This window comes from Doryrhamphus excisus, chromosome 8 (assembly GCF_030265055.1).
Source record: "Doryrhamphus excisus isolate RoL2022-K1 chromosome 8, RoL_Dexc_1.0, whole genome shotgun sequence".
Taxonomy (NCBI): Eukaryota; Metazoa; Chordata; class Actinopteri; order Syngnathiformes; family Syngnathidae; genus Doryrhamphus; species Doryrhamphus excisus.
This window is the reverse complement of record NC_080473.1, coordinates 3,000,464-3,023,220: the sequence shown is the minus strand read 5'-3', so window position 1 is coordinate 3,023,220 and position 22,757 is coordinate 3,000,464. Positions and strand designations below refer to the sequence as shown.

The 22,757-nt window shown below is 44.8% G+C and overlaps 5 protein-coding genes across 9 annotated transcripts; 4 read left to right on the top strand and 1 right to left on the bottom strand.

Moving 5' to 3' along the window:
- Positions 1–5: 5 nt before the first annotated feature.
- Positions 6–4,533, top strand: LOC131134370 (zinc finger protein 345-like). Of its 2 annotated transcripts, XM_058079588.1 has the most exons (7): positions 6–471; positions 1,510–1,690; positions 1,781–2,064; positions 2,161–2,224; positions 2,385–3,156; positions 3,498–4,234; positions 4,394–4,533. In XM_058079588.1, coding segments are annotated over exons 1-7 (2,178 nt in total). In that variant the 5' UTR covers positions 6–333; the 3' UTR covers positions 4,396–4,533. The 2 variants fall into 2 exon arrangements, with proteins under 2 accessions (XP_057935571.1, XP_057935570.1); XM_058079587.1 differs by having other exon boundaries at positions 3,498–4,532.
- Positions 4,534–4,624: 91 nt separating this feature from the next.
- On the top strand, positions 4,625–8,864 carry LOC131134369 (zinc finger protein 345-like). Its single transcript, XM_058079586.1, has 6 exons — positions 4,625–4,936; positions 5,894–6,071; positions 6,165–6,505; positions 6,620–6,689; positions 6,826–7,594; positions 7,727–8,864. Exons 1-6 carry the CDS (start codon positions 4,799–4,801, stop codon positions 8,523–8,525), a joined length of 2,295 nt encoding a protein of 764 aa, XP_057935569.1. The 5' UTR covers positions 4,625–4,798; the 3' UTR covers positions 8,526–8,864.
- A 210-nt stretch (positions 8,865–9,074) lies between these two features.
- rnf168 (ring finger protein 168) lies at positions 9,075–13,039 on the top strand. Its single transcript, XM_058079623.1, has 8 exons — positions 9,075–9,391; positions 9,787–9,985; positions 10,058–10,259; positions 10,326–10,390; positions 11,132–11,287; positions 11,371–11,456; positions 11,621–11,675; positions 11,819–13,039. The coding sequence occupies exons 2-8, from the start codon at positions 9,821–9,823 to the stop codon at positions 12,476–12,478; spliced, it is 1,389 nt and encodes a 462-aa protein (XP_057935606.1). The 5' UTR covers positions 9,075–9,391; positions 9,787–9,820; the 3' UTR covers positions 12,479–13,039.
- A 218-nt stretch (positions 13,040–13,257) lies between these two features.
- Positions 13,258–21,890, top strand: LOC131134402 (transmembrane 4 L6 family member 5). 2 transcript variants are annotated; one of them, XM_058079653.1, is made up of 8 exons: positions 13,258–13,398; positions 13,499–14,791; positions 15,075–15,280; positions 15,371–15,439; positions 15,513–15,667; positions 15,760–15,952; positions 16,537–16,595; positions 21,433–21,890. In XM_058079653.1, exons 3-7 carry the CDS (start codon positions 15,104–15,106, stop codon positions 16,555–16,557), a joined length of 615 nt encoding a protein of 204 aa, XP_057935636.1. In that variant the 5' UTR covers positions 13,258–13,398; positions 13,499–14,791; positions 15,075–15,103; the 3' UTR covers positions 16,558–16,595; positions 21,433–21,890. The 2 variants fall into 2 exon arrangements, with proteins under 2 accessions (XP_057935636.1, XP_057935635.1); XM_058079652.1 differs by lacking the exon at positions 21,433–21,890 and having other exon boundaries at positions 16,537–16,837.
- Positions 16,660–22,604, bottom strand: ppp1r14ab (protein phosphatase 1, regulatory (inhibitor) subunit 14Ab). Of its 3 annotated transcripts, none has more exons than XM_058079656.1 (5): positions 22,218–22,604; positions 21,574–21,786; positions 17,930–18,010; positions 17,830–17,862; positions 16,660–17,736 (listed from the first exon to the last, which is right to left on the bottom strand). In XM_058079656.1, the coding sequence occupies exons 1-5, from the start codon at positions 22,218–22,220 to the stop codon at positions 17,599–17,601; spliced, it is 468 nt and encodes a 155-aa protein (XP_057935639.1). In that variant the 5' UTR covers positions 22,221–22,604; the 3' UTR covers positions 16,660–17,598. The 3 variants fall into 3 exon arrangements, with proteins under 3 accessions (XP_057935639.1, XP_057935638.1, XP_057935640.1); XM_058079655.1 differs by having other exon boundaries at positions 22,062–22,601; XM_058079657.1 differs by lacking the exon at positions 22,218–22,604 and adding an exon at positions 22,062–22,211 and having other exon boundaries at positions 21,574–21,808.
- Between the last annotated feature and the right edge of the window lie 153 nt (positions 22,605–22,757).

Genomic DNA, 22,757 nt, shown 5'->3' with positions numbered 1-22,757 from the left:
TTTGTAACCGACTTTTCAAAGGATTTTTTAAGGAGGACATTTCCGGTGAAGCAGCGGAAACCCTGATACAAAGTGATATAACAACGTTTGATATATATTTATATTTACGTAAGGGGTGGATGTTTGGTGTTTGTATATTTGTTTCGGGTGTATGATTTGTAACCGTTAAAAACATGACGCCATGACCCGGAAGTAAACACCACAGCCATCTTGGACGTACACACTGTAGCGAACCATCCTGAACGACTGACTGAGAGCACCCACTCGTCAAGTTTGTTTTAGTAGTTTAGAATATTACAGTACATTTCCCCAGGGGAGCTGCCTTCAAAGTTCATGGAGCGGTTGAAAGACATGGAAACTTTCCGCTGTCAGACGGCGCTTATCATGGAGGTGGTGGTGGAGTCGGCCGTCTGTGCCCTCCAGCAGAGCCTAGAAGAGAGACAGCAGACTTTCGGTGGTGAAGAGCTGAAGGTTGGAGGATGTTTTTCCCCCTCATTGCAAAACACTTTATTTAACCAGCAATAAGTAGTCGTAAGCGAGCTGAGAGATTGAGAGAGAAAGAGAGAGACAGTGAAATCGCTTGAATGGGAATCCGGTGTCACTTGGCTGACGAGTGGCTCGTAGTTATGTTACCTCGATATGATTAATTACACCGCTTCGGAGTGTATTTAATTAGTATTCTATCATTTGACGTGTATTCTACTCCGATAACACACCGTGGCAGTCCTATGTTGAAATAAACAAACACTAAGTGACTGAGCTAGTTTGAAATCAAGACGTACGTATTGTAAAGACTTCTTGCTTAACGAGTATTTCCGTAGTACACCATTGGTGGGCTGGCCGCCATGTTAGTAGGCAGGATCTTCGGTACACTGCTCAGCGATTAATTGCTCAAACAGACAGTCCATAACACTAAATTATTTTTCTTCCAAAAACATAGTCAGATGTGTCATAATTACATTGTAGACTTACTGAAAACATGAAATAACACCCATGTAGTTTCCTCTACATTTGTATTACCCTATATAGTAGACATATCACACAAAATAAATACACATTAGCCATAAATAAGATAACAGAATCACATGTTGGCAGTTTGTTGTTTTTTTCCTGGTCAGTGTACTTCCAGCATACTTCCACCATTACATGAATGTATTGTACTGGTGGCTTTAAGCGTCTTTACACTCATGTTGCCCAATATAACAGACAAAATTTAAGACTTAAATAAAACTGCTACTTGAACAGTGTCACAGTAAATGTGTTCCCTAGCAAACCTTAGTGACGAGTTTAGTGCCTGTCTCACAAACAATTACTGAAACCTGGTGGCCAATGTAGAATACCAAACTACATTCACAATTACAATGCCTTAGATAATTAGAATACTTTCAGTACACTAACGTTTGACAATGTATTTTTGTGGGCGTTTCCAAGTAGAACAAAATTGATGATGGTACATGTACAGAATGTGTAATAGTAGCTATCACAACTCATCATCTCGTGCTTTTGCAGCCTCAGCTGACCGCCATCTTGAACATGATGGCAAAGGAGGCTGTTCGTAAAATCTACAGCGTCTTCAAGGAGCTGTGTGTGAGGTTGGTGCAGGAGAAGGAGGCCTTGAATGGCAAAGTGGAAGAGCTGGAGGCTGAGCTGAGCTCAAACGACAAGCCAATATCTGCTAAGAAAACAAAGAGTATGATGAGTGAACGTAAAGGACCTTGGGACCATATGAAGAAACTTGCACAAGTTGACATTTTTGTTGTTTGTCTTCTGAACTCTTCAGATGGAGCCGCCATTCTCAACAAAGCCAAAGAATCCACAGACAAAGCAAGCAGCAGTCCTCAGCTGCCTCTGGTCATCATCAGCTCGCCCGTTGTCCGGCCCAGTGATCCTGTCTCCTCAATGCAGACACATCAGTCTGCAAACAACCCACAATCTGACCAGCTTCTCGAAGTCAACCGGGATAAAGACCAGTCCTACAGCGTGGCATCACTTCCGACAACGGATGATCAGTTGGCGTGCGAGGCATTGGGAGACGCTGAAGAAGAAAACTCAGATGACGCAATGGTGGACTTTTTTTCTCTTTTGATAATATCTTTGCCTCTTTTCGCAACACAGTAACCGGTTCCTTGCTGACTTTGTGACTTCTTCTTTGTTCATCAGGAGGATGCAGAAGAACCAATTGCAGTGAATACTGAAGAGCAGATGGTAGCTCCCAATCGTCAAGGTGAGCTGATGGACCGTTACACCGTGTCAACACGGACAACTAAGACAATAATAGCCAGACATTTCTTGTAATAAAGAAGGTGAAGAGCAATTTCATGCCACCGCCTCCTCCACCTGACTTTTGAGGCAAACATTCTGATGAAACGTTATCACGTGTGCAGCTGCTGACAGTGGTGTGGACCAGAAGGTGCTGGAGAGGAGGAGGAAGAGGAGGGAGCTGTATAAGCAGAAAAGGTACTTCTGTGAGCTCTGCAACAAAGGCTACCATCAGAAGTATCGGATGAAGATGCACGTGTGCCATCCGGTGAGGCCCTTCCCCTGCACGCTATGCGAAAAAAGCTTCAACAAAGACAAAACCCTGCAGAAGCACCTGCTGAACCACCAGCTGAAAGACGCCCAGGAGCGAGACCCTGACAATATGCTCCCCTGCGACCAGTGCGACAGAAAGTTCAGGCTGCCGCAGCAGCTCAGAACCCACCAGGCCGCCCACCGCCGGAAGAACACACCTTTGCAGTGCGGCACCTGCGAGCGCACATTCACTTCCCTGGCCATGCTCCGCTACCACGAAGTGACTCATGCGGAGGTCAAACCCTTTAAGTGTGAAATCTGCGAGAAAACCTTCCTCAGGAAGCAGTGCCTCCGTCAGCACCAGATCGTCCACATGGACCCGCAACCCTACCCTTGCCCAATATGCGGCAAGACATTCGCCGCCCCCAGCAACCTCAGAGCCCACAAGAGGTCACACTCGGAGAACCGACCCTTCAAGTGCACCGAGTGCGACAAAGCCTTCAAGAACCGCATGGCTCTGCGGCAGCACCAAATCGTCCACTCGGGGGAAAAACCCTTCATTTGTCAGACCTGTGGGGCGAGATTTGGCCATAAGGCCAACTTCCACAGACACCTGCGCCTCCACAGTGGAGAAAAACCTTACAGGTATTTTCTTGTGATCTATTGATATTTATAGGTTATCACATGGTTTGTCTGGTATCAGGCCCAGTATCATGCCCCCAAGTGTCAGTATCAGCCCGATGTGTGTTATGTGTTATTATCACATACTATTTAATCATGAGCTTATTATCACGTACTATTTAATCAAAAGACCATTTTGTTTCCAGAAAATTTTCAGTTTATTACATGTGTTATATCTAAACAGTGTAAACTGTGTGTTGAGTCCAAAAGCAGCAAATGCTTAGTTCTTATTTTGTTCTTATGATGTTCTTCTTATGATGATGTTCTTATTACTATTACTGACTTAAGTGGTTGTGTGTCACCAGGTGCCAGGTATGTGGTCAAAGCTTCTTGAGGTCATGTGCTCTGAAGAACCACATGGTAGTTCACGGCATGGTCAAGCCATTCATGTGCGACCTCTGTGGGAAGACCTTCTTCTACAATTGTCTGCTGAAGAAGCACCAGCTGCTGGTCCACGAGAACCCCATGAAGGGCATAGAGGGCACAAAGAGTACGAAGGGCACGACGGGCATAAAAGCATTCAGCTGCAAGACATGCATGAAGAGCTTTATCAGCAGCGCCACACTGCGTGTTCATGAGAAGCTCCACGCCAATACCAAGGATTTTGTGTGCAAGATCTGCGGCAAGGGCTTCCACGTGCGCTACCTCTACGACTACCACATGAGGCAGCACACCGGCGAACGGCCGTACGTCTGCACGGTCTGCCAGAAAGGCTTCAAGCTATCGGCAGTGCTCAAGCAGCACATGCATGTGCACACAGGCGTCAAGCCTTACAAGTGCCAGCACTGCGACAAGGCCTTCTCGTCGTCAGCGAACTGCAGCCGCCACCAACGGGTCCACACGGGAGAGAAGCCTTACGAGTGCAACATATGCAACAGGAAGTTCAGACAGCCCAGCCAGCTCAAGTCACACATGCACACCCACACCGGCATCAAGCCGTACTCCTGCCAGAGTTGTGGGCGGGGCTTCTCAGATTCCCGGCAGTTCAAGAAGCACAGCTGCAGTGACGCCCTGCATAACCCACGCAAGTCTGGAAGCAAATGTAAGAAACAGAAGAATGTTTTCCCGTGGAGTGAGGACTTTGTGAACCAATGATTTGTCATCAAAGAACTTCTATGTGATAGTTTTTAGTTTGGAGGCACGGTTTGCTTGGTATCAAGACTGAACACCTGCTGAAGTCAAAAATGTTTCTTATATGCAGGAGTGAAAATCACAGCCAATCACAGCCCCGTAGAAGAACATGTGACAAGGACTGGTCTGCACCGTGTATGTGGGAAAATCAAAGCTATTTCAGTCATACAATTACAAAAACTACAAAATTACAATTACAAAACTCAATAAAAAAATTTGCAAAATTGTTATTTGTCCATTCACCGAGCTGGTATGATACTTCCTTACCGCTATTTACCTATGAAACTACTACGTGACCCGGAAGTAAACATCGCAGCCATATTGGACGACCTTAATGCAGAGAACCATCCTGAAAGACCGACTCTGTTTTTAACACAGTGGCCCGCTCTTCTCAAGATTGATTCAGTAGTCGCGGACATTTTCCTTAAGTTTACATTTATCCAGGGAAGCTGCCTTGAAAGACCCGCGGCCCACGATGGCGCCGTTGAACGACATGGAAACTTTCCGCTGTCAGACGGCGCTCATCATGGAGGTGGCGGTGGAGTCGGCCGTGTGTGCCCTCCAGCAGAGCCTCGGAGGGAGACAGCAGGCTGCTGGTGACGAAGAGCTGAAGGTTGGATGATGTTTTTTTTTTCAGAGTAAAGCACCTCATTTAACCAGCTGCGAGTGGCACCAAGTTGGAGGTTTATCGGAGAGAACGAAAGCGCTCCAGTTGGAAATCTGTCGTCACTTCCGTTTCGCCGAATAGTCGCTCACAGGAAAGTAACAAAAGTAATTGTGTTTTTTTTTAAGCCAGTTATCTCGAAATGATCCACTACACCGACTCAGATTGTGTTTAATATCCTAACATTTGTCATGTACACACCGCGCGAAGACTATGTTCAAATAAACTAAAAGTAAGACTGTCTAAAACATCTAGTGTAACTCGCAGACTTTCAAAATAAAATATTCTATTCGGCGCTAAATGTTATTTTCAAAAAATAAGTGTTAAGGCTTTATTTCCCAAATGCAGATTTGTAATTGCATATATATGTATATATATATATATGTGTGTGTGTATGTGTGTATATATATGTATATATATGTGTGTGTATGTGTGTATGTATATGTGTATATATATGTGTATATATGTGTGTGTATGTGTGTATGTATATGTGTATATATATGTGTGTGTATGTGTGTATGTATGTGTATGTGTGTATATATATGTATGTGTATGTGTGTATATATGTATATATGTGTGTGTATGTATGTGTATGTGTGTATATATATGTATGTGTATGTGTGTATATATATGTATATATGTATGTGTATGTGTGTGTATATATGTATGTGTGTATATATGTGTATGTGTGTATATATATATATATATGTATGTATGTATATATATACGTATGTGTGTATGTGTGTATATATATGTATATATATATGTGTGTGTATGTGTGTATATATATGTATATATATATATGTGTATGTGTGTATATATATATATGTATATATATATAATCTGAATGTGTAACGGTAGCTGCCTAAACAATGCAGCCTACTAGAATTTCATCTCCTTTTGCAGCTTCAGCTGACTGCCATCTTGAACATGATGGCAAGGGAGGCTGTTCGTAAAATCTGCAGCATCTTCAGCGAGCTGTGTGTGAGCTTGTCGAAAGAGAAGGCGGCCTTGAAGGGCAAAGTGGAACAACTGGAGGCTGAGCTAAGCACCAAGAACAAGCAAACATCTGCTAAGAAAACGAGTACGACGAATACAAGTACAAAATGCTGAAATCAAATAAAGACAGCCCTGATTGAATGTGGCATTTTTGTTGTTTGTCTTGTGAACGCTCCAGATGGAGCCACCATCTCTGTAGACTCAAAGCGACCAGATGCCAGCCCCATGATGCTCGCTATGGCCATTCTCAACAAAGCCAAAGAATCCTCCAACAAAGCAAGCAGCAGTCCTCAGCTGCCTCTGGTCATCATCAGGTCGCCCATTGTCCTGCCCGGTGGTCCAGCTTCCTCCGTGCAGACGCCAAATCAGTCTGCCAACAACCCACAGTCTGACCTGCTTCTAGAGGTCAACCAGGATAAAGATCAGTCCTGCAGCGTGACGTCACTTCCTGCGTTGGATGATCAGCTGGCGTGTGAGACATTGGGGGCAGCAGAAGAAGAAGATTCCCATGAAGCAATGGTGGACTTTTCTTATTTTATTTTACGATAATATATTTTCCTCGTAGTAACCTGTTTCTTTTTTTAGGCCTTAAATGACCAAAGAGAGACTCATTGACTTTTTTTTGTTATTCAGGAGGCTGAGGATGCAGAACAACAGATTATAGTGAAAACAGAAGAGCAGATGGTGGCTCTCGCTCATCAAGGTGAAGTGATGCCAACACTGATGAATAAGACCATTTTTTTCTTGTCATAAAGAAGGTGGAGCGCAATTTCATGCCACAACCTCCTCCACCTGACTTTGGCTGCAAACATTCTGATGAAACGTTGTCATGTGTGCAGCTGCTGTCAGTGGTGAGGACCAGAAGGAGGAGGAGAAGAAGAGGAGGAGGGAGCTGTACAAGCAGAAGAGGTTCTTCTGTGAGCTCTGCAACAAAGGGTTCCATCAGAGGCACCAGCTGAGGATGCACGTGTCCCGTCATGTCAAGCCCTTCCCCTGCACGCTGTGCGATAAAGGCTTCTACAAGGCCAAAACCCTGCAGAAGCACCTGCTGGGCCACCAGTTGAAGGACGCCCAGGAGCGCGACCCTGACAAGATGCTCGCCTGCGACCAGTGCGACAAAAAGTTCAGACTCGCACGGCAGCTGCGAGTCCACCAGGCCGCCCACCACCGGGAAAAGACACCTCTGCAGTGCGGAACATGCGAGCGCACCTTCACTTCCTCTGCCATGCTCCGCTACCACGAGGTGACTCACGCCGAGGTCAAGCCCTTCATGTGTGACTTCTGCGGGAAAAGCTTCCTGAGGAAGAAGAACCTCCGTGAGCACCAGACAGTCCATACGGGCGCACGGCCTTACCCGTGCCCGACCTGTGGCAAGATGTTCTCCACCGCCGGCAACCTCAGAGCCCATAAAAGGTCGCACTCAGAGGACCGGCCCTTCAAATGCACCGAGTGCGACAAGGCCTTCAAGAATCGCATGGGCCTGCTGCAGCACCGAATCGTCCACTCAGGGGAAAAACCCTTCATGTGTCAGACATGCGGGATGAGATTTGGTCTCAAGTCCAACTTCCAGAGACACCAGCGCCTCCACAACGGAGAAAAACCCTACAGGTATTCTCTCATGGTTGCTACCCCACATGTATATATGTTTTATTATCCAGTTAGTGTACTTCAGTGCGAAAGCTGACAGTTACTATCATTATTATAACCTGAACACTGACCGGAGAGGTTTTGTGTTGCCAGGTGCACAAAATGTGGAGAAGGCTTCTCCGGCACCTGGGCTCTGAAGTCCCACATGCTGGTTCACGGCATGGAGAAACCCTTCATGTGCGACCTGTGTGGGAAGACCTTCTTCTACAACTGTTTGCTGCAGAAGCACCAGCTGCTGGTCCACGAGAATGAGGACCGCATGAAGGTCGGGGGCGTGTCCAGGAGGAGGCAACGGCGGCCGTCGGGCATGAAGGCGTTCAGCTGCAAGACATGCACAAAGAGCTTCAGCAGCAGCAGCACTCTGCGCAATCATGAGAAGAGCCACGCCGACGTCAAGGAGTTTGTGTGCGAGACCTGCGGCAAGGCCTTCCACCTCCGCCACCTCTACGTCTACCACATGAGGCAGCACAGCGACGAACGGCCGCACGTCTGTGCCTTCTGCCAGAAAGGTTTCATGCTGGTGTCGCAACTCAGGCAGCACGAGCTCTTGCACACAGGCGTCAAGCCTCACAAGTGCCAGCAGTGTGGCAAGGCCTTCAGGACAACACAGAACTACCACCGTCACCTGCGGGTCCACACGGGAGAGAAGCCCTACGAGTGCGTCATGTGCAGCAGAAAGTTCAGACAGTCTAACCAGCTGAAGTCGCACATGCAGATCCACACAGGCATCAAGCTCTACTCCTGTCAGAGCTGTGGGCGGGGCTTCTCCGACTCCAGGCAGTTCAAGAAGCATAGCTGTGGTGACAATCTGCAGAACTCGATTGTTTCGGGAAGCAAACATAAGAAACAGAAGAATGTTTTCCCATGGAGCGAGGGCTTTGTGAATGAATGATTTTTCCTTATTATATGTACGAGTGACGATATCACAGCCGCTTCCAGCCAATCATAGTCCAGTAGAAGACTGTGGCAAGGAATGGACTGCACAACCTAATTGCAAAATCAAAGCTAAGTTACAAACACATCAGCACAAAACCCAATAGAAATATGTTGCTAAATGTCAGATTGTCGATTTACTGAGCTGGTATGATGCTCTTTTGTTGAGGTATAATTTCTACAAATATGTAAATATGACTGTCTATGTTGCATAATTACATGATTTCCATGTTAACTAAATAAAAAAAAATTAATGGCGTGATGTGCGAAATTCATAATAAAAATCATTTCAATCGTAGCTAAAGCTAAATCACGTCATTTTATACACATTTATCGTAACTCCAAGGATACAAAAGATACATTTTTCTGGTTAACTATTTAATATCACTGCATAAACGTTAAAACTATATTGCAACTATATGGCGATACTTATCCGTTAAACGTGTAAATGTGTAGAGTCTAAAGGCCCACTGTTGTCATTGGCTTTTTGCAACACTTCGTCATAGGTGACGACATTTGGAGGCGTGGCACGGACTTGCGCATGCGCTCTACATTATTGTGTTGATCGGGCGGGTTAATGGCAGAGATTTTCTGTCACGTTAATACAAAATAACGAGGTAGCCCTGAGTCAGAAGATATCATATTGATCGGCTTAACACTTTTAGTCGACAGCTCATTCTTTAGTTTACCCGAGCAGAAGTGTCCGACAGCGTGTTGTCAGCTAATGTCGATGTTAGCTTGCCAGCTAACAAGTCAATTTGATGTTTGTGTCACATACTGTAGCTAACTTTAGCGTCAACTCGGCCACCGATTCGTAAACCTCAGGTAATATAAGTTTTAAAAAAAGAAATTAATCTTAGCAAAAGTATTTCTTCTAGTCAAGTGTCTTGACTATTAGTTTTTTGAGAGGAATGTTACTAACTGCACTGTTAGCTAAAGTTAGCAGCTAAGGTTTGACCTACGTTTATACTTGTCATTATCTATCTTGTCTCGTTGTCCTTTGGTTCTATTTGGGGATCGTGTGTTATTATTCGACACATGTGGTTGTTTGGCTTGGAGCTATAATATTCTGAGGTATGTTATGAATGCAAAATTTAACCCTATGAAATATGCATGGTTGTTATTTAAAAAAACAACAACATGATAATCTTGGTGTGGGTATGTCTTTATCCAAATGTACTACCGAATCTGAATAAGGCTGAGATGAGCGTCTTTGATAGGTGGATGCTGCTGTGACAGGCCACACGGGACAAGATGATGTTGCCAGATGCTGATACGGAGGTGGCTGTGTCAGATGGAAAAGGAAAAGGGAAGGGGAAAAGAAGTAAGACGCTCTCACTGGACGACTGTGTGTGTCCGGTGTGTTTGGAGATATTTTTGGAGCCCGTGACACTCCCCTGCACACACACCTTCTGCAAGGTGACTGCACAGTTACTTCTCACGGACTGTCTATTTCTTGCCAAGTCTTCATGTATATTTTGTATGTGTTAGGAATGTTTCCTGGAGTCGGTGGACAAAAGCTCGTTGTGCTGCCCCATGTGCAGGAAGAGGGTCTCCACGTGGGCCAGAAAGAACAACAAGAACAAGACACTGGTCAACGAGAAGCTGTGGAGCCAAATTCAGATCAACTTCCCTCAGCATTGTCAGCGTCGCCTCAGCGGGCAGGACGCCGTCAGCGAGGACGACGTAGGAGGTTGGACTCACAGCATCCATTAATATTTCACACAGGCGTTGATGTACTGTGTTGTATGTTGTTCAGTGTTTTTTCCCAGGGTCAGCCAACCTGGAGAGCTGAGACAAGAATATCAGGAACAGATCACCAAAGTAAGTACACAGTACAGTAAAACTGCACATTTAGAAGTGGCCTTTTATTCTAGCATCTATACAGTAATCATCTTATTTAAATTTACTATGGCTATATTAAGTGTAATACAAATTTAAGGCATTCATAAGACGCATTCATAAGTGCTGTGATGATAGGAAGTATTCTACACTGGTCACTAGGTGTCAGTAATGTTACTATAATGTTTGGTGAGACACACAAGCACCAGATTTGATAGCTGGAACAACATGCTTATATTGCAGGTTTGAATTTTCTCACAAAAGGCACAAAAAGCCTTAACCCATGGCAAGCTAAAACTCAACTCTGAACCCATTACGTCATTTTTGTCCACCCCTCACTCGGCTCCCTTAGCACCGGACCACACGAGCACAAGTCTTACTTAAGTCTTAAATGATTTATTTTCTCTTATGTTTACTATATTGGGTAAAGGGAGTGTAACGGTGACAATAGGAGTATATAATATTTTGTATCTACGGGGCTTTAATGTTAAAAACATATTTGTTTTTGTTGTGGTCTAACTGTAAAAATAGCCCATTTATAAATAAAGAATCATACTTTATCGCAGTCAGGTCTGGAACCAATTAGAGACGATACATGAGGGAGTACTGTAGTACTATATTCAGGTAATGAGATCCAATTAAAATAGTCTGTTTTCACAAAGAGAATAAAGCTCACTTTTGATGGTGGACAAAATGAAAGGCGCCCCATGTTGTTGGTTTCAGCTGACAGAGGAGAAGCGTGAGCTGGACGAGGAGGAGCGACGGGCCAGTGAGGAGTACATCCAGAGACTCCTGGCTGAGGAGGAGCTGCTGCTGACGGAGGAAAGGAGGCGGCAGGAGGAGGATGAGCGCCTGGCCGTAGTGCTCAGCAAAGAGCTGGTGTGTCTCTGTATCTTCTCTGTATCCATCAAAAGGCTTGAAAACGAGTCCCCGTGTTGATGACGAAATTCTCTCGTTCATAGAATGCTGCATCTGTCTCCCAGGACGACCAGCATCCTGCTAATGTCACTGTGGCCAGGAAGAAAGTCAATGCAGGACACATAGAAAGGCAAGTCTTTTTGGTTATATTTCATCCACTTGTGTTTTGGAATGTTTGAGGACATCCAGAAGATGTCTGGATGTTCAGGTTACGCTGTTTATCTTGACCTGAGTGTGTGTGTGTGTCCGTCTGTGTGTGTGTGTGTGTGTGCGCGCGCGCCTCTGCCTGTCCAGGTTTTTATGTCGTCTTCCGTCGAAATCAAGCCCGTCACACTGCAGCTCCAACAAGGTCAGTCATCATCTCTGACGTCTTCTTCTGATTTTCCATACTTTTCTTTGACTTGTTGCCTCTAATGCTACACCAAAGCTACATAGGAATGTTCAACCTTCCTTTTAAAGGCGTTTCTCAGTAGTCCAATGAATTGTTTGCAGGAAAACATCCTCCTCTCTCAGGATGAGCATCTCCCTCAGTTGGACTTCTATGGGTCTCTCACAGCGGACCACTCAGAAGCTGATTGTGGCAGTCCACTCTCTGTGGTTTTCCCAGCGGAGGAGGAGCGACGAAACAAGAGCCACGCCAGCGGAGACGAAGGACCCTCCTCAGCAAAGAGGAAAAGCTCCCAACTGGAAGCAGAGGCCGAGGAGGCGATCACCAAGCGAGGGCTAAGTCACTACTGCTCCCCTCCCTCCTCCACTTACTCCTCCTCCTCCTGCTCCTCCTGCTCTTCTATCTCGCTGGAAAGGGGCGCGACGGCGCTGCGGGGGGTGATTGAATTGGAGGCGGAACTCCAGAGCCGGCGGCGCCAGGAGGAGGAGGACAGGCAGATGGCGCTGCTCCTGCAGCAGGAGCTCAACGAGGAGGAGAGGCAGCAGCGCACCGACAGGCGCAAAGGAAGCGCCGACGCCTACCTGTTGCGACATGAAAGCTCCTCCCGCAAGCGCGGCAGAGCCATCAAGGCTCCAAAGACCTCCCCCCGAGCCACTTGCACTTCCTCTGCTTCTCCCTCTCTGGCATCTTCCAGCTCCTCCATTCCTAGCAGAGGGAGCAAGCAGACCAGCCTGACGGATATGTTCCCCAGCCTGAGCAGCTGAACCACCTTCAACACTGTTCACTGACTTCCTGCCTTTAGAGGACCAGGACTTGGTCAGATCCATTTGTCTGCTGGAAGCGCTTCCATCACTTTCTATTTGAATGACTTTAAACAAACAAAACGAAAGTTGCTATGTTTTTTACAAAAATGGTTAGAAAGTTGCCTTCAGATGTTTATTGCTGAGTTGTTTTGGTGCTTCTACATTTCATAGGCTAAAAAAGGTAACAGATGTTTGCTCCTTGCCTGGTCGTATAATCACTGAGATCTTCTGATGGCTTTTATCTCAGTATGTGTCACCTGTTTGCTCTCCTTGAGGTTGAGGACTTTAAAGATACACACTGGACTTGTGTAAGATGGCTTGCACTCGCATTTTGATCACATAGAAGTCAGTTTAGCACCATGACACTAATGCTGTTGTTGTCATGTTGACAAGCTGTCAAGACCGGTTTTCATCCATACAGAGGTTCTGGTTCTGGCCTTGAGGTGCTTGTCATGTTGGAGCAGTAGTGTGTGTGCGCGGGTGGAGTGTGGCATCATTTCCTGTTCACTTGCAACTTATTTGTTTTCTAGGAAATAAAATAATGAGCGGTGCTGAGAAATACATGTTTATCTAAACCAAAAAGCAATTCTGCTATTGGTTCCTTTATTGCAGTTTCTGGTGGTTGCTGTTTTGATTTGAATGACGATTGAGATTGGATGATTCTGGAGGTAAGACACGGAAATATATTTTTTCTTGGCATCTCATAGCATCACTCATAAATATTCTTCTATTTTTGTCTCATCTTAGAGGAAGTTTCATCACCATATCGACCTTTCTGTTTTTTCCTAGTAGGATGGGCCTGCAAATGTCCGCAAGCTGGACAGAAGCAAATTGTTCCGGTTGACATGGACCTCCAAAACTGGCTATGAGGTCCACTCAAGGTACTTTGCCTCCTCAAGTCCCTGGCACTGATCCTGACCCAGTCAACAAGGCCGCTCTCCTCACTTAGGTGTCGTCCTCTCTTTTTTTGTCCTCCATCAGTCTCTGCCTCCAAAGCCGTCATACTGTGGCCAGTCTGACGTCCTGTGGGCTGAGGTTGATTTTTGATGGCGTGAGCAGGGGGTTAAAGGTCAAACATGAGCTAGATTCGCATGAGAGTTTGCTGTCATCCGAAGAGACACCGTGACTCACCCTGCAGCTGAAGTAGGACAAACCGCTTGCCAAGGAACTGAAAATAGAAGAAAAACATGAAGTGCGCAGACTGTTCTGAAACAGGAGTATATATCTATTATCTTTCTGAGACTATTTCATATTTACTTCCGTCATCACTGTAATCATTTTGCTGGACCGCAAACTAAAGCATTGTTGTTACCCAGAAGGCTTTGGTAGCGTATACAAACAGTAAAAGTGATACATTTATGGCCACTAAAGCAACAGTAAGATAGTTTTTGTGTTGGATTCATTCCAAAAGTTCAGACTAAAATGGATACGTATGAAAACCAAGGCCATTTTTCCCATAGGAAATAATGTAAGTCTAATTAATCCATTCTGGATAACCACAAATATCCAAAAAATGCATTTTGTAAAGAATAATTCTATATATACATGCAGAAAATGATGCAAAATATTTATTTGTATAATAGTTATTTAGCAGACGCATTCAAACTGCACGGATTGCAAACCTTACGTGCCATATTGAAAACTGAGGAAAAGTTTTCAAGGAAAACTGAATCATGAAATCCAAGGCATACTGTAGATACATAGAATTGCTGCGTCACTTTTTTTGTATGGGGAGTGCTCTGCTCTCAACTGGCAATGGCAGCACCAATGCTAATGCTAACACAACACAGGGCGTGTCTAGGCTGGGCCACAGTTGTACATTTATAGGATTATGTTTCATATGTTGATTATGTTGCTGTAAAGCAGGGCTCTCAAACTCGCAAGCATATTTTGTGGGCCCCTATTTGACATCAAAGTTTAGTGTGGCTTGTGATCCTGAGTCTCACAAGGGATGCTTACGTAATGGAGACTGCTCTTCTACTAGGCAAGGCAGAGCCAACATTGATACTTATATATATATATTTTTTATTTTTATACTTTATTTTGTGGAATACTTGATGGGGCCCAGACGTTTGCTACCCCTGTTGTTCAAGTGTCAAATGTAGTCCAGTGATGAAAATATTTCCTCTGCGTTATTTACGACCACAGTACACTTCCTACGCCCTTATAAGGCAGCGTGAATGTCTCCATGTGTCTTGTGTCCACTTATAAACACCTCAGCTTCCTCTTTAGTGTAACTCCAAGGTGGACGTCCATCAGCTGGGCATCTTCATGGTGAGTGGACCAGCCCTTATACATTTATAAATGACAGCCAGGAAAAACAATATTAGCTTTTTTGAGTTCATACTGTGTGATAATTGAGCCAAGCTGTTGTTTAGCAAACTAATATTCAATGAAGGGTTTTATTTCAAAGATGTTTATGATTTATATTGTAACCATTTCTCAGTGGATGTAAACGTCCACAATTAATCACACGACTAAACTGGAGCATCTCATTGGTTGGTGTAGCTTTAAGTGATCTTCGTTGTCAGGTTGAAATAAGTTTTGTGTTGTGCAGCGTGACTGACCAGGACCAGGTTTAAGAAGATGTGTGTGTCGAGGTGTCTCCGCTGTGTTGGCGTGTCTCTGGTTCCCTTGGCGACCGTCTGCATGCTGGCCAACATCCTGCTGCTGCTCCCTGAGATGAAGCTCCGTTTCCTGCTGGAGGGTCACGTGACCAGAGAGGCCACCTGGGCCACGGGATTGTGGAGCTCTGGAGTCTTGGTGAGGGGATCATCATGTCTTGTGATGTTTTTGGTTTTTGCTCCATGAAGGTCTTGTGATGGATCTGAAGTTCCTGTGTGTTTTTTGCAGGTTCTGCTGGGCGCTCGAGCGTTTGTGCAAAGCAGCCAAACACGAGGCTGCTGCGCCTTCAGGGGTCAGGTGAGTGTGTGGTGTTCACATGACGTCAACATGATGTGACAGTAAATAAGCAGGATTGTGGTTGTGTGTCCAGATGTTGCGTCAGACGTTGTACTCGTGTGTGTGTCTGTTGGCGGCTGCCGTGTGCTGCCTGGTCAGCGCCACTGGACTTGTTCAAGGGCCTCTTTGTCTCTACAATAGCACATCTGGACCAGCCTGGGGGGTCCCGCTTAAACCCACTGCAGACCGGTAAGACGCTAGCATAAAAATACACACTTGACCACAGAATTAATCTGTTCCAAGGTCAAACTGTCACACTATATATGCGTGTTCCCTGGCAGGGATGCTGGCTATCTGTATAACAGGACTCAGTGGTCAGGAGTGTGTTTGGAGCCCAGAGGTGTGGTATTATGGAATGTAGTTCTCTTCAGTGTGCTGGGGGCTGCCAGTGCGCTGCAGATGGTCCTATGCGGCGCCAACGTCTTCAATGCTTTGCTGGGACTCATCCTGGGACGTAGTGGATGCAACAACAAGGTGACTTATTAAGACGTCCGAACGCTAAAACACAGAAATGATCCAAAAACACACAAACAACAAAGCAGAGATAATGGGACAAATTCCACAATCACATTGGAACCCCAACAATGCAACTGAAAAATGCCGCAAATGGCAAAAACATGCACTGCATGAGAGAGAGGCTGCAAGTTCACGGAACAAAAGTTGGCAGAGTGATTTTTTTTTTTTTTTGAGTCGACCTATAGACCTATTATGCTCAATTTTCAGTCCTTTGTATTGTGAACTCGTATAAAGTAGCTACACACAATAACCAGCGCAGAAAGCTTTCTAGATCTTCCAGAATCTGCACCTATTCCAGCTATATTTCTTTGGGTTTCGTGCCCGTGAAAACAGTCTCCCGCATCCAGGCACGCCCACTCTGTTGTGATTGGTCACACTTCCAAGTGCGCAGGAGGACTTCCCACATTTTGGCGTTGAAGCATTTTTGTTTTTCAATCTACCGGCATTTATGTGTTTCGAGCGTTTTTTTTTTTTTTACAGGAGATGTGTTTGTATTTGTTTCTCAATAAGTGTGTGTGTGTGTGTGTGTGTGTGTGTTTCAGGTGGTCCCAGTTTCAACGTGACCCTGGAATTATGAGGACAGCAGCTGTGATATACTTAAGTAATCTTTTTTTAAACATTTTTTAGCAGTGTTACAGCACTGATGCACTTTTTTACAAGACGTTAAGCTCCTCACCATGAAACTTGAAAACACATTAAGCTGGTATAACTCATAATAAAGCATAATTTATTGCACTTTTCATTTCTAAGTAATCCAGGATCTCTGAAAGGTTAATTCAGACATAAGAATAATAATGAAGTGATTGTGTGTAATTATATTATACACTCTTCTGATCAAATCAATTTCATTGGGATAATGTACTACTTTTACAAAGTATTATTTTTCAATATTATAGTTTGTATTTATATGTATAAATTAAAATGTTTTCATTGACAGGCCAATCTTGTTCAAAGTTTATGCGGACTGCAGTATAGTCATACTCCAACAGGCGGCGGTGTTGCTAAGCAGTAGAAGGCCTCATGAAGCATACGCTGTACGAGTTCTACAGAGACTAGAACTGTTGCTTTTGGACCGTTTTTAATTAAAAATATTGTACAAACATATCATCAAGAAAGATGATGAGGAGCACAAAAGTGAAGGACACACAAGGTGTTTGTGTATGTCATGTAACAGCTTGATGAAACGTGTCATCCAGGAAGCGCTGGCTGCTTCTTATCACACACACGTGGTATTGGCGTGAAGGTCAGTGAGGTGACGTCATGTGTGTTTACACTGCAAGTGTGTGTGTGTGTGAGAGAGAGTGAAACTAGCAGGAATGAAGAAAACGTGTCAACACTTCCTCAGCATCAAAGTTCTGATCTATCACACAGCCGCAAGTGTATGTGTTTTGGGTCCACTTCCTGGTGGTTCTGATGACATTGGGTCAGGCCAGCTGTGTTCGATTCCCTTCATGGCTGAGGTGGACGTTCTGTATGTTTGTTTGGAGAGGACCATCAAAAGTGTAGGTGTCTTTTATGTGTTTGTTTTCCAGTCCAGTCCCTCCCTGACGGGATGTGTGGCAGGGGCGGGGGTCATTAAAGAGGGTACGGGGACGCCTGTTCTGTCAGTGCAGCACCTCCCTATCGGCTGATCCCGGGCGGGTGGGGTAGATATGGAGCTGAGGGAGGTCAATGCCATCGTTGTGGAGCTCCTCTTGCTTCTGTAAACCATGTAGTTTGGCCACCAGCTCGCTGATAAACACCTGACACACACACACACTTTTGTCTTCTTCCATAGTTTGGTTGTTGCATATTATTATATTTGATCAAAGTGATGCATGCTGGGATGTTTTTACCTTCGTATTGTTGTTACACGACTGAAGAATCTCCTAGAAGATACAAACACACACATCACCGCTGCTGGTTATGTTAACAAGATTTGAAGGAGGGTCTTACCTGCAGCCTGCGCATCCTCTCAGCGTCTGTCTTCAGGTCGAGAAGATCGTCAATGTTAACCTCCTCAGGCATGGCCTCCTCCTGAGGAGCAGCTCAATGTCAGACACACATTCTTCCATGGAATAATACCACATTTCACCATGTAATAGAAAGCACACACTCGACCTGCACTACCTGGTTGAGCCGCTAGGAGTGACGTCACCATTGAAGAGTTCGCCACAAGAGGGCGCCCTAAGATTCATTTTCTACCGCTCTACCTCACGAGGGTCGCAGGGGTGCTGGAGCCTATCCCAGCTGATTTTGAGCGAGATGCGGGGTACACCCTGGACTAGTGGCCAGCCAATCACAGGGCACATATAGACAAACAACCATTCACACTCACATTCATACCTATGGACAATTTGGAGTCGCCAATTAACCTAGCATGTTTTTGGAATGTGGGAGGAAACCGGAGAGAGAACATGCAAATTCCACAGAGATGGCCAAAGGTGGAATTGAACTCGGGTCTCGTAGCTGTGAGGCCTGCGCGATAACCACTCGAACACGAAGATATGTTGTAATTTTAGGGACGTTTTCACTGTTCTGTAATAGATTGTGTGTGTGTGTGTGTGTATATATATATATATATATATGTGTGTGTGTGTGTAAAGGTCCCACTTCAAGTAACACGCACACGTAAACATAGTGTGTGTTTATTTGTCCATTCCTTTCCCTCATTACTGTTTCCTGTTATTTTCCTCCAGCCTGTTCTCCATTTAAGGTCAATCACCAAGCACATTTCACACCAATTGTCTGTGTGTGTGTGTGTGTGTGTGTGTGTGTGTGTGTGTGAGACATCAATCAGTTGATCAAAATTGAATTTAAATGGGATTGCTTAGCTATTATCACTGAGTGACAAATATGAGTTACAACTTCCGATAAGTCACAAAAATCGTCAGTGTGTGGCAGGTGTGTGTCTTTTGAGCGTGAGGCTCCGCCCCCTGTTTATCAGCTGCAGACATCAGTCCTGACTAGTGAAAGTGCGTGTGTGTGCATGATTGTTCAATGACTGGTGTGGTGTCAGCAAGTGTGTCTGCACGCACACACAACCACGCTCTATAATCTGTGTGTTGATCTTGGCTGGCTATAATAGAAGCTCCAATTGACCTTGTTGGCTTAGTGCTGGGGTGTGTGTGGGGGGGGGGCACTACAGCTACATCCACACAGATATTACACAGATTCTACCTGTGGGGTCAAATCCAGCCTTTTATCAGCTGTTCTGATTTCACAACATAGCTAAGCCATGATGTGTCCATAGATGTGTGTGTGGTATTTCTACTTCCATGAATGAAAACGAGGAGTATAAATCACATGGTGTCAGCGTGGTGTCATCGCATGTGTGTGTGTGTGTGTGTGTTGTGTTTGGTGACATATGGAACCATCCCCCTTTCATGTCCCCTCCCCCGGCCAACACACACACAGATGTCTTTCTAAATCAATAGCACTAATAGCTGTTAGCATGTGTCTTCTTTGTCCTCTTCCTGTTTGGTTTTGGCTTCATTTGCATTTTGTCTTTGAGAGTCTCCACTGATTGGCTGTCAGTGTATTGACATGTAATTGGATGACATCATCAATGTTCTCACCAAACAAGAGTCAAGCGTGATATCGCGGGCGTTAGCTTGGCGTCTGAGGCGTGACCTCCGACCTCCCTGCGCCGCCGGCTGATTGCGATGACGAATTTGTGTCATAAAACTTGAAGCACATACGTTCTGTGGCCACCGGTGCCTTCTTTACAAGTGTAAAAAGAAGCCAAGTGCTGTTTAGCGCTTGAATGCACAGATGATGATACTTGGAGTCCGTCATTGTTGAAATTTAGCATGCGTCTTGAGGAAGCGTTCATATTGCATGTGAGCTCCCTCTATCCTACGTATATGTGTGTGTACCCAGACGGTATGTCTGACAGGAAATGAACCAACCAGGCAGATCTGATTATCTATTTATCACCGGACACACACACACATTACCTGGCTAATATCAGGGGACAAATGATTGTCTTCATCTATTATGCATCACTATGCTGTGTGTGTGTGTGTGTGTGTGTGTGATAGAAGACAAAGATGAAGACAAGGCTTTGTCCACTCGCATCAAAAATCCAAATTCTCACGTATCTTTTTCCAGTTTGTGACACATTACTCTCCCCACCTCCATGAACTTATGGATGAGTTTGATGATTAGTATCTAAAACATTTAGCATAAAGACACGAGCAGACAAGTGGTGCTGGATTTTGCTGGGTTAAAAAACATCATTTTGGGAATAACTTTGGTGCGGATAGAGTGGAGGGATGTCCAAGTGTGAGTGGGACACGCCTAAGAAGCTAAGGTGGTTTGATGGTTACTTTTATTTTTTTTAATAAACAAAGTGGGTCAATGCATCCGACATAGCTTGGGTAGATGGCACACACGCTACTGGCGTTAAGATGTCGCTCAATGGTGGATGGTTGTAGTTGCTAAGCTAAATAGATATATATCAATATACTAGATATAGATCAATGTACTGTATCAATCTGTCATCGATCCATCCATAATCCATATAGGTATGTATGTATCTATCATCCATCCATCCTCTATGTACTAATCCATCCATCTACCAATTCATACAGCTATAGATCAGTTTATTCATCCACCCATCCATGTGTACCAATCCATCAATCTATCCACAGTATTTCACCATCCATCTACATAGCAATCTATTCATCCATCCATCCATCCATCCATACATGTACCGATCCATCATCTATCCCTGTGATCTACCAATCCATCATTAAGCCATCCTTCCACTCATCTATATATCAATCTATCATCCATCAATATACTGTATCTATCTATTCATCCAGCCAACCATAGTACATGTACCAATCTATATATCTATCCATCCATCCATCTACATGTAGGAGTCTTAATCCTGCAGTTGATTAGGCCAAACCACAGGGCAGGGTAAGAAGACATGAGAGAGCCTGCAGCACCGTCTCTGCTGTCAGCTTCACTTTAGTCTGACATGAGCACCAATGTGAACACCGAACACTCTTCCTCACAGAGGCCTTGAAAAAGCTTCCTGCTAACAAATACTATTCCTGTTTCATAATCATAATATAATATGAAACAATTCATAATATTACAATGTAGTATTACACTCACTATTTGTGGATGCTACCAAGCTGACCACTTTTTTGGTACCAATTAGAGTATTAGGGTACCAAAAAAGGGCGGAGCTGACCAATCCAGTCCATTGATTGGTTTGACACCAGGAGCAGAACAGAGATGAGTCAATTGTGCACTTCCACTTATCATCACTAGGGGCACCATTTGTGTCGTAACTCAGGGACCGCCAGTTGGGTGTCCAGATGTTGACGCGTGAATTCTTTGACATCTGGGCAAATTATTGAGTCAGTCAGGTGACATGTTGTAGTTATGTAGCATTAGCTAACACGTTATTACCTTTCTTTGTTTCTTACACTTTGTCTCAGACCATCACCTCACACAAGCAGACCTCTTGTGGTCCTCATGGTGGATGTTGTTCAATGACGGGAACCACTGACTGATAATGTCTCCAAGCTGAGGTCCCAACATGGCCGCCCTAACCCAGACAGAGCACTACCAGAACTCACCCGGCCCCTGTAGAGCTCATCCAGCCCACAGTCGATCCACTTCTCCACATCCAGCCTCCTCTGCAGCTCCTTGCGGTTGTACTTGACTGTGACCCTGGCCTGGCGTCTCTGCAGGCTGTGACCCGGCTCCCGTCCAACGCTGCCCCCGCCGGCCCGGTTTGGGGACTGGTTGCACACCTTGTTGACCCGCCGTCCCACCCGGTTGGCTGCCATCTGGATGGTGCACGCCACACGACTCAAAACACACAAAGTCTTCTTTAAAATGTTTTCTTTTGTTTCTCTCCCAAAAATCTAAGTCAAAATAAATAGTTGCAATAAATGACACTGAATGGAAATGACTGCTTATAGTTATATTAAAACAACAGCAATAATAACAACAGTAACAACTAAAGCTGTTTCTAAGTATAAGTCTTTAAATAGAAAGACAATCAAAGTAAAAAGACAAGCAGTAACGTCCAGTGCTCAGCGTGCGTGATGCGTGTACATACTGAGGACCAGCAGGGAGGGGACCACGCGGCCGTTGCTGTTGCCTTCAGGTGCTGTCGGAATACTGCAACATCGGCTGGCTTGGCTATTGACCGTTCCAGTAACCAAGAGCCTGTGTTTCGCATTCAAGTCTTTTATGTAAACCACCGAACACATACCATTGTTATTACTCAGCAGTCTTCTGTCAGTCGGTCGTTTATTCTGTTAACGTTTTGAAATTTACAATCGCGAATCAAAGAGGTCTCTTGTTCTTCGTCTGATTGACGAGTAGCTTTAAACGCAGCATCAGGGTATTCCTCTGGGTCTTAGCGCCTGCCAAATTCCCTCGAATAACACATTCTATGGGGCAGCAGCGTCACCTGCAGGGTAAATTGTACAGTACAAGGACCTACTGGCATAATAATTGAATAATTGAACCGACTCCAAATTGACCATAAGTATAAATGAGAGGTTCTGGGTTTGTGGTTTAGGTACGAATATGGTTGTTTGTCTGTATTGTTGATATCCTGCGATTGGTTGGCGACCAGTCCAGGGTGTACCCCGCTTCTAGCCCAGAGTCGGTTGGGTCCAGCACGACCCTGTTGACTGTTAAATGACTGTTAAATAACTTCAGTTATGATGTCACTCTCTTTAATGTCGTTAAGTTCTATAACCTAAAACATTTACAATGAGTATAACTGTCGTGAGTATGCTAACCT

What these genes read in the sequence shown, in the direction of transcription:
- LOC131134369 (XM_058079586.1), top strand. Translation starts at nt 4,799, where the DNA reads ATGGCGCCGTTGAACGACATGGAAACTTTCCGCTGTCAGACGGCGCTC. An exon ending in CTGGTGACGAAGAGCTGAAG is followed by an intron (nt 4,937 to 5,893) that starts GTTGGATGATGT and finishes CTCCTTTTGCAG; the next exon opens with CTTCAGCTGACTGCCATCTT. An exon ending in AACATCTGCTAAGAAAACGA is followed by an intron (nt 6,072 to 6,164) that starts GTACGACGAATA and finishes TGAACGCTCCAG; the next exon opens with ATGGAGCCACCATCTCTGTA.
- LOC131134370 (XM_058079587.1), top strand. Translation starts at nt 334, where the DNA reads ATGGAGCGGTTGAAAGACATGGAAACTTTCCGCTGTCAGACGGCGCTT. An exon ending in TCGGTGGTGAAGAGCTGAAG is followed by an intron (nt 472 to 1,509) that starts GTTGGAGGATGT and finishes GTGCTTTTGCAG; the next exon opens with CCTCAGCTGACCGCCATCTT. An exon ending in ATCTGCTAAGAAAACAAAGA is followed by an intron (nt 1,691 to 1,780) that starts GTATGATGAGTG and finishes TGAACTCTTCAG; the next exon opens with ATGGAGCCGCCATTCTCAAC.
- ppp1r14ab (XM_058079655.1), bottom strand. Translation starts at nt 22,184, where the DNA reads ATGCGAAACACAGGCTCTTGGTTACTGGAACGGTCAATAGCCAAGCCA. An exon ending in AGAGGATGCGCAGGCTGCAG is followed by an intron (nt 17,863 to 17,929) that starts GTAAGACCCTCC and finishes TGTATCTTCTAG; the next exon opens with GAGATTCTTCAGTCGTGTAA. An exon ending in CGTGTAACAACAATACGAAG is followed by an intron (nt 17,737 to 17,829) that starts GTAAAAACATCC and finishes TGTGTGTGTCAG; the next exon opens with GTGTTTATCAGCGAGCTGGT.
- rnf168 (XM_058079623.1), top strand. Translation starts at nt 9,821, where the DNA reads ATGATGTTGCCAGATGCTGATACGGAGGTGGCTGTGTCAGATGGAAAA. An exon ending in GCACACACACCTTCTGCAAG is followed by an intron (nt 9,986 to 10,057) that starts GTGACTGCACAG and finishes TGTATGTGTTAG; the next exon opens with GAATGTTTCCTGGAGTCGGT. An exon ending in ATCAGGAACAGATCACCAAA is followed by an intron (nt 10,391 to 11,131) that starts GTAAGTACACAG and finishes TGTTGGTTTCAG; the next exon opens with CTGACAGAGGAGAAGCGTGA.
- LOC131134402 (XM_058079653.1), top strand. Translation starts at nt 15,104, where the DNA reads ATGTGTGTGTCGAGGTGTCTCCGCTGTGTTGGCGTGTCTCTGGTTCCC. An exon ending in TGTGGAGCTCTGGAGTCTTG is followed by an intron (nt 15,281 to 15,370) that starts GTGAGGGGATCA and finishes TGTTTTTTGCAG; the next exon opens with GTTCTGCTGGGCGCTCGAGC. An exon ending in GCTGCGCCTTCAGGGGTCAG is followed by an intron (nt 15,440 to 15,512) that starts GTGAGTGTGTGG and finishes TTGTGTGTCCAG; the next exon opens with ATGTTGCGTCAGACGTTGTA.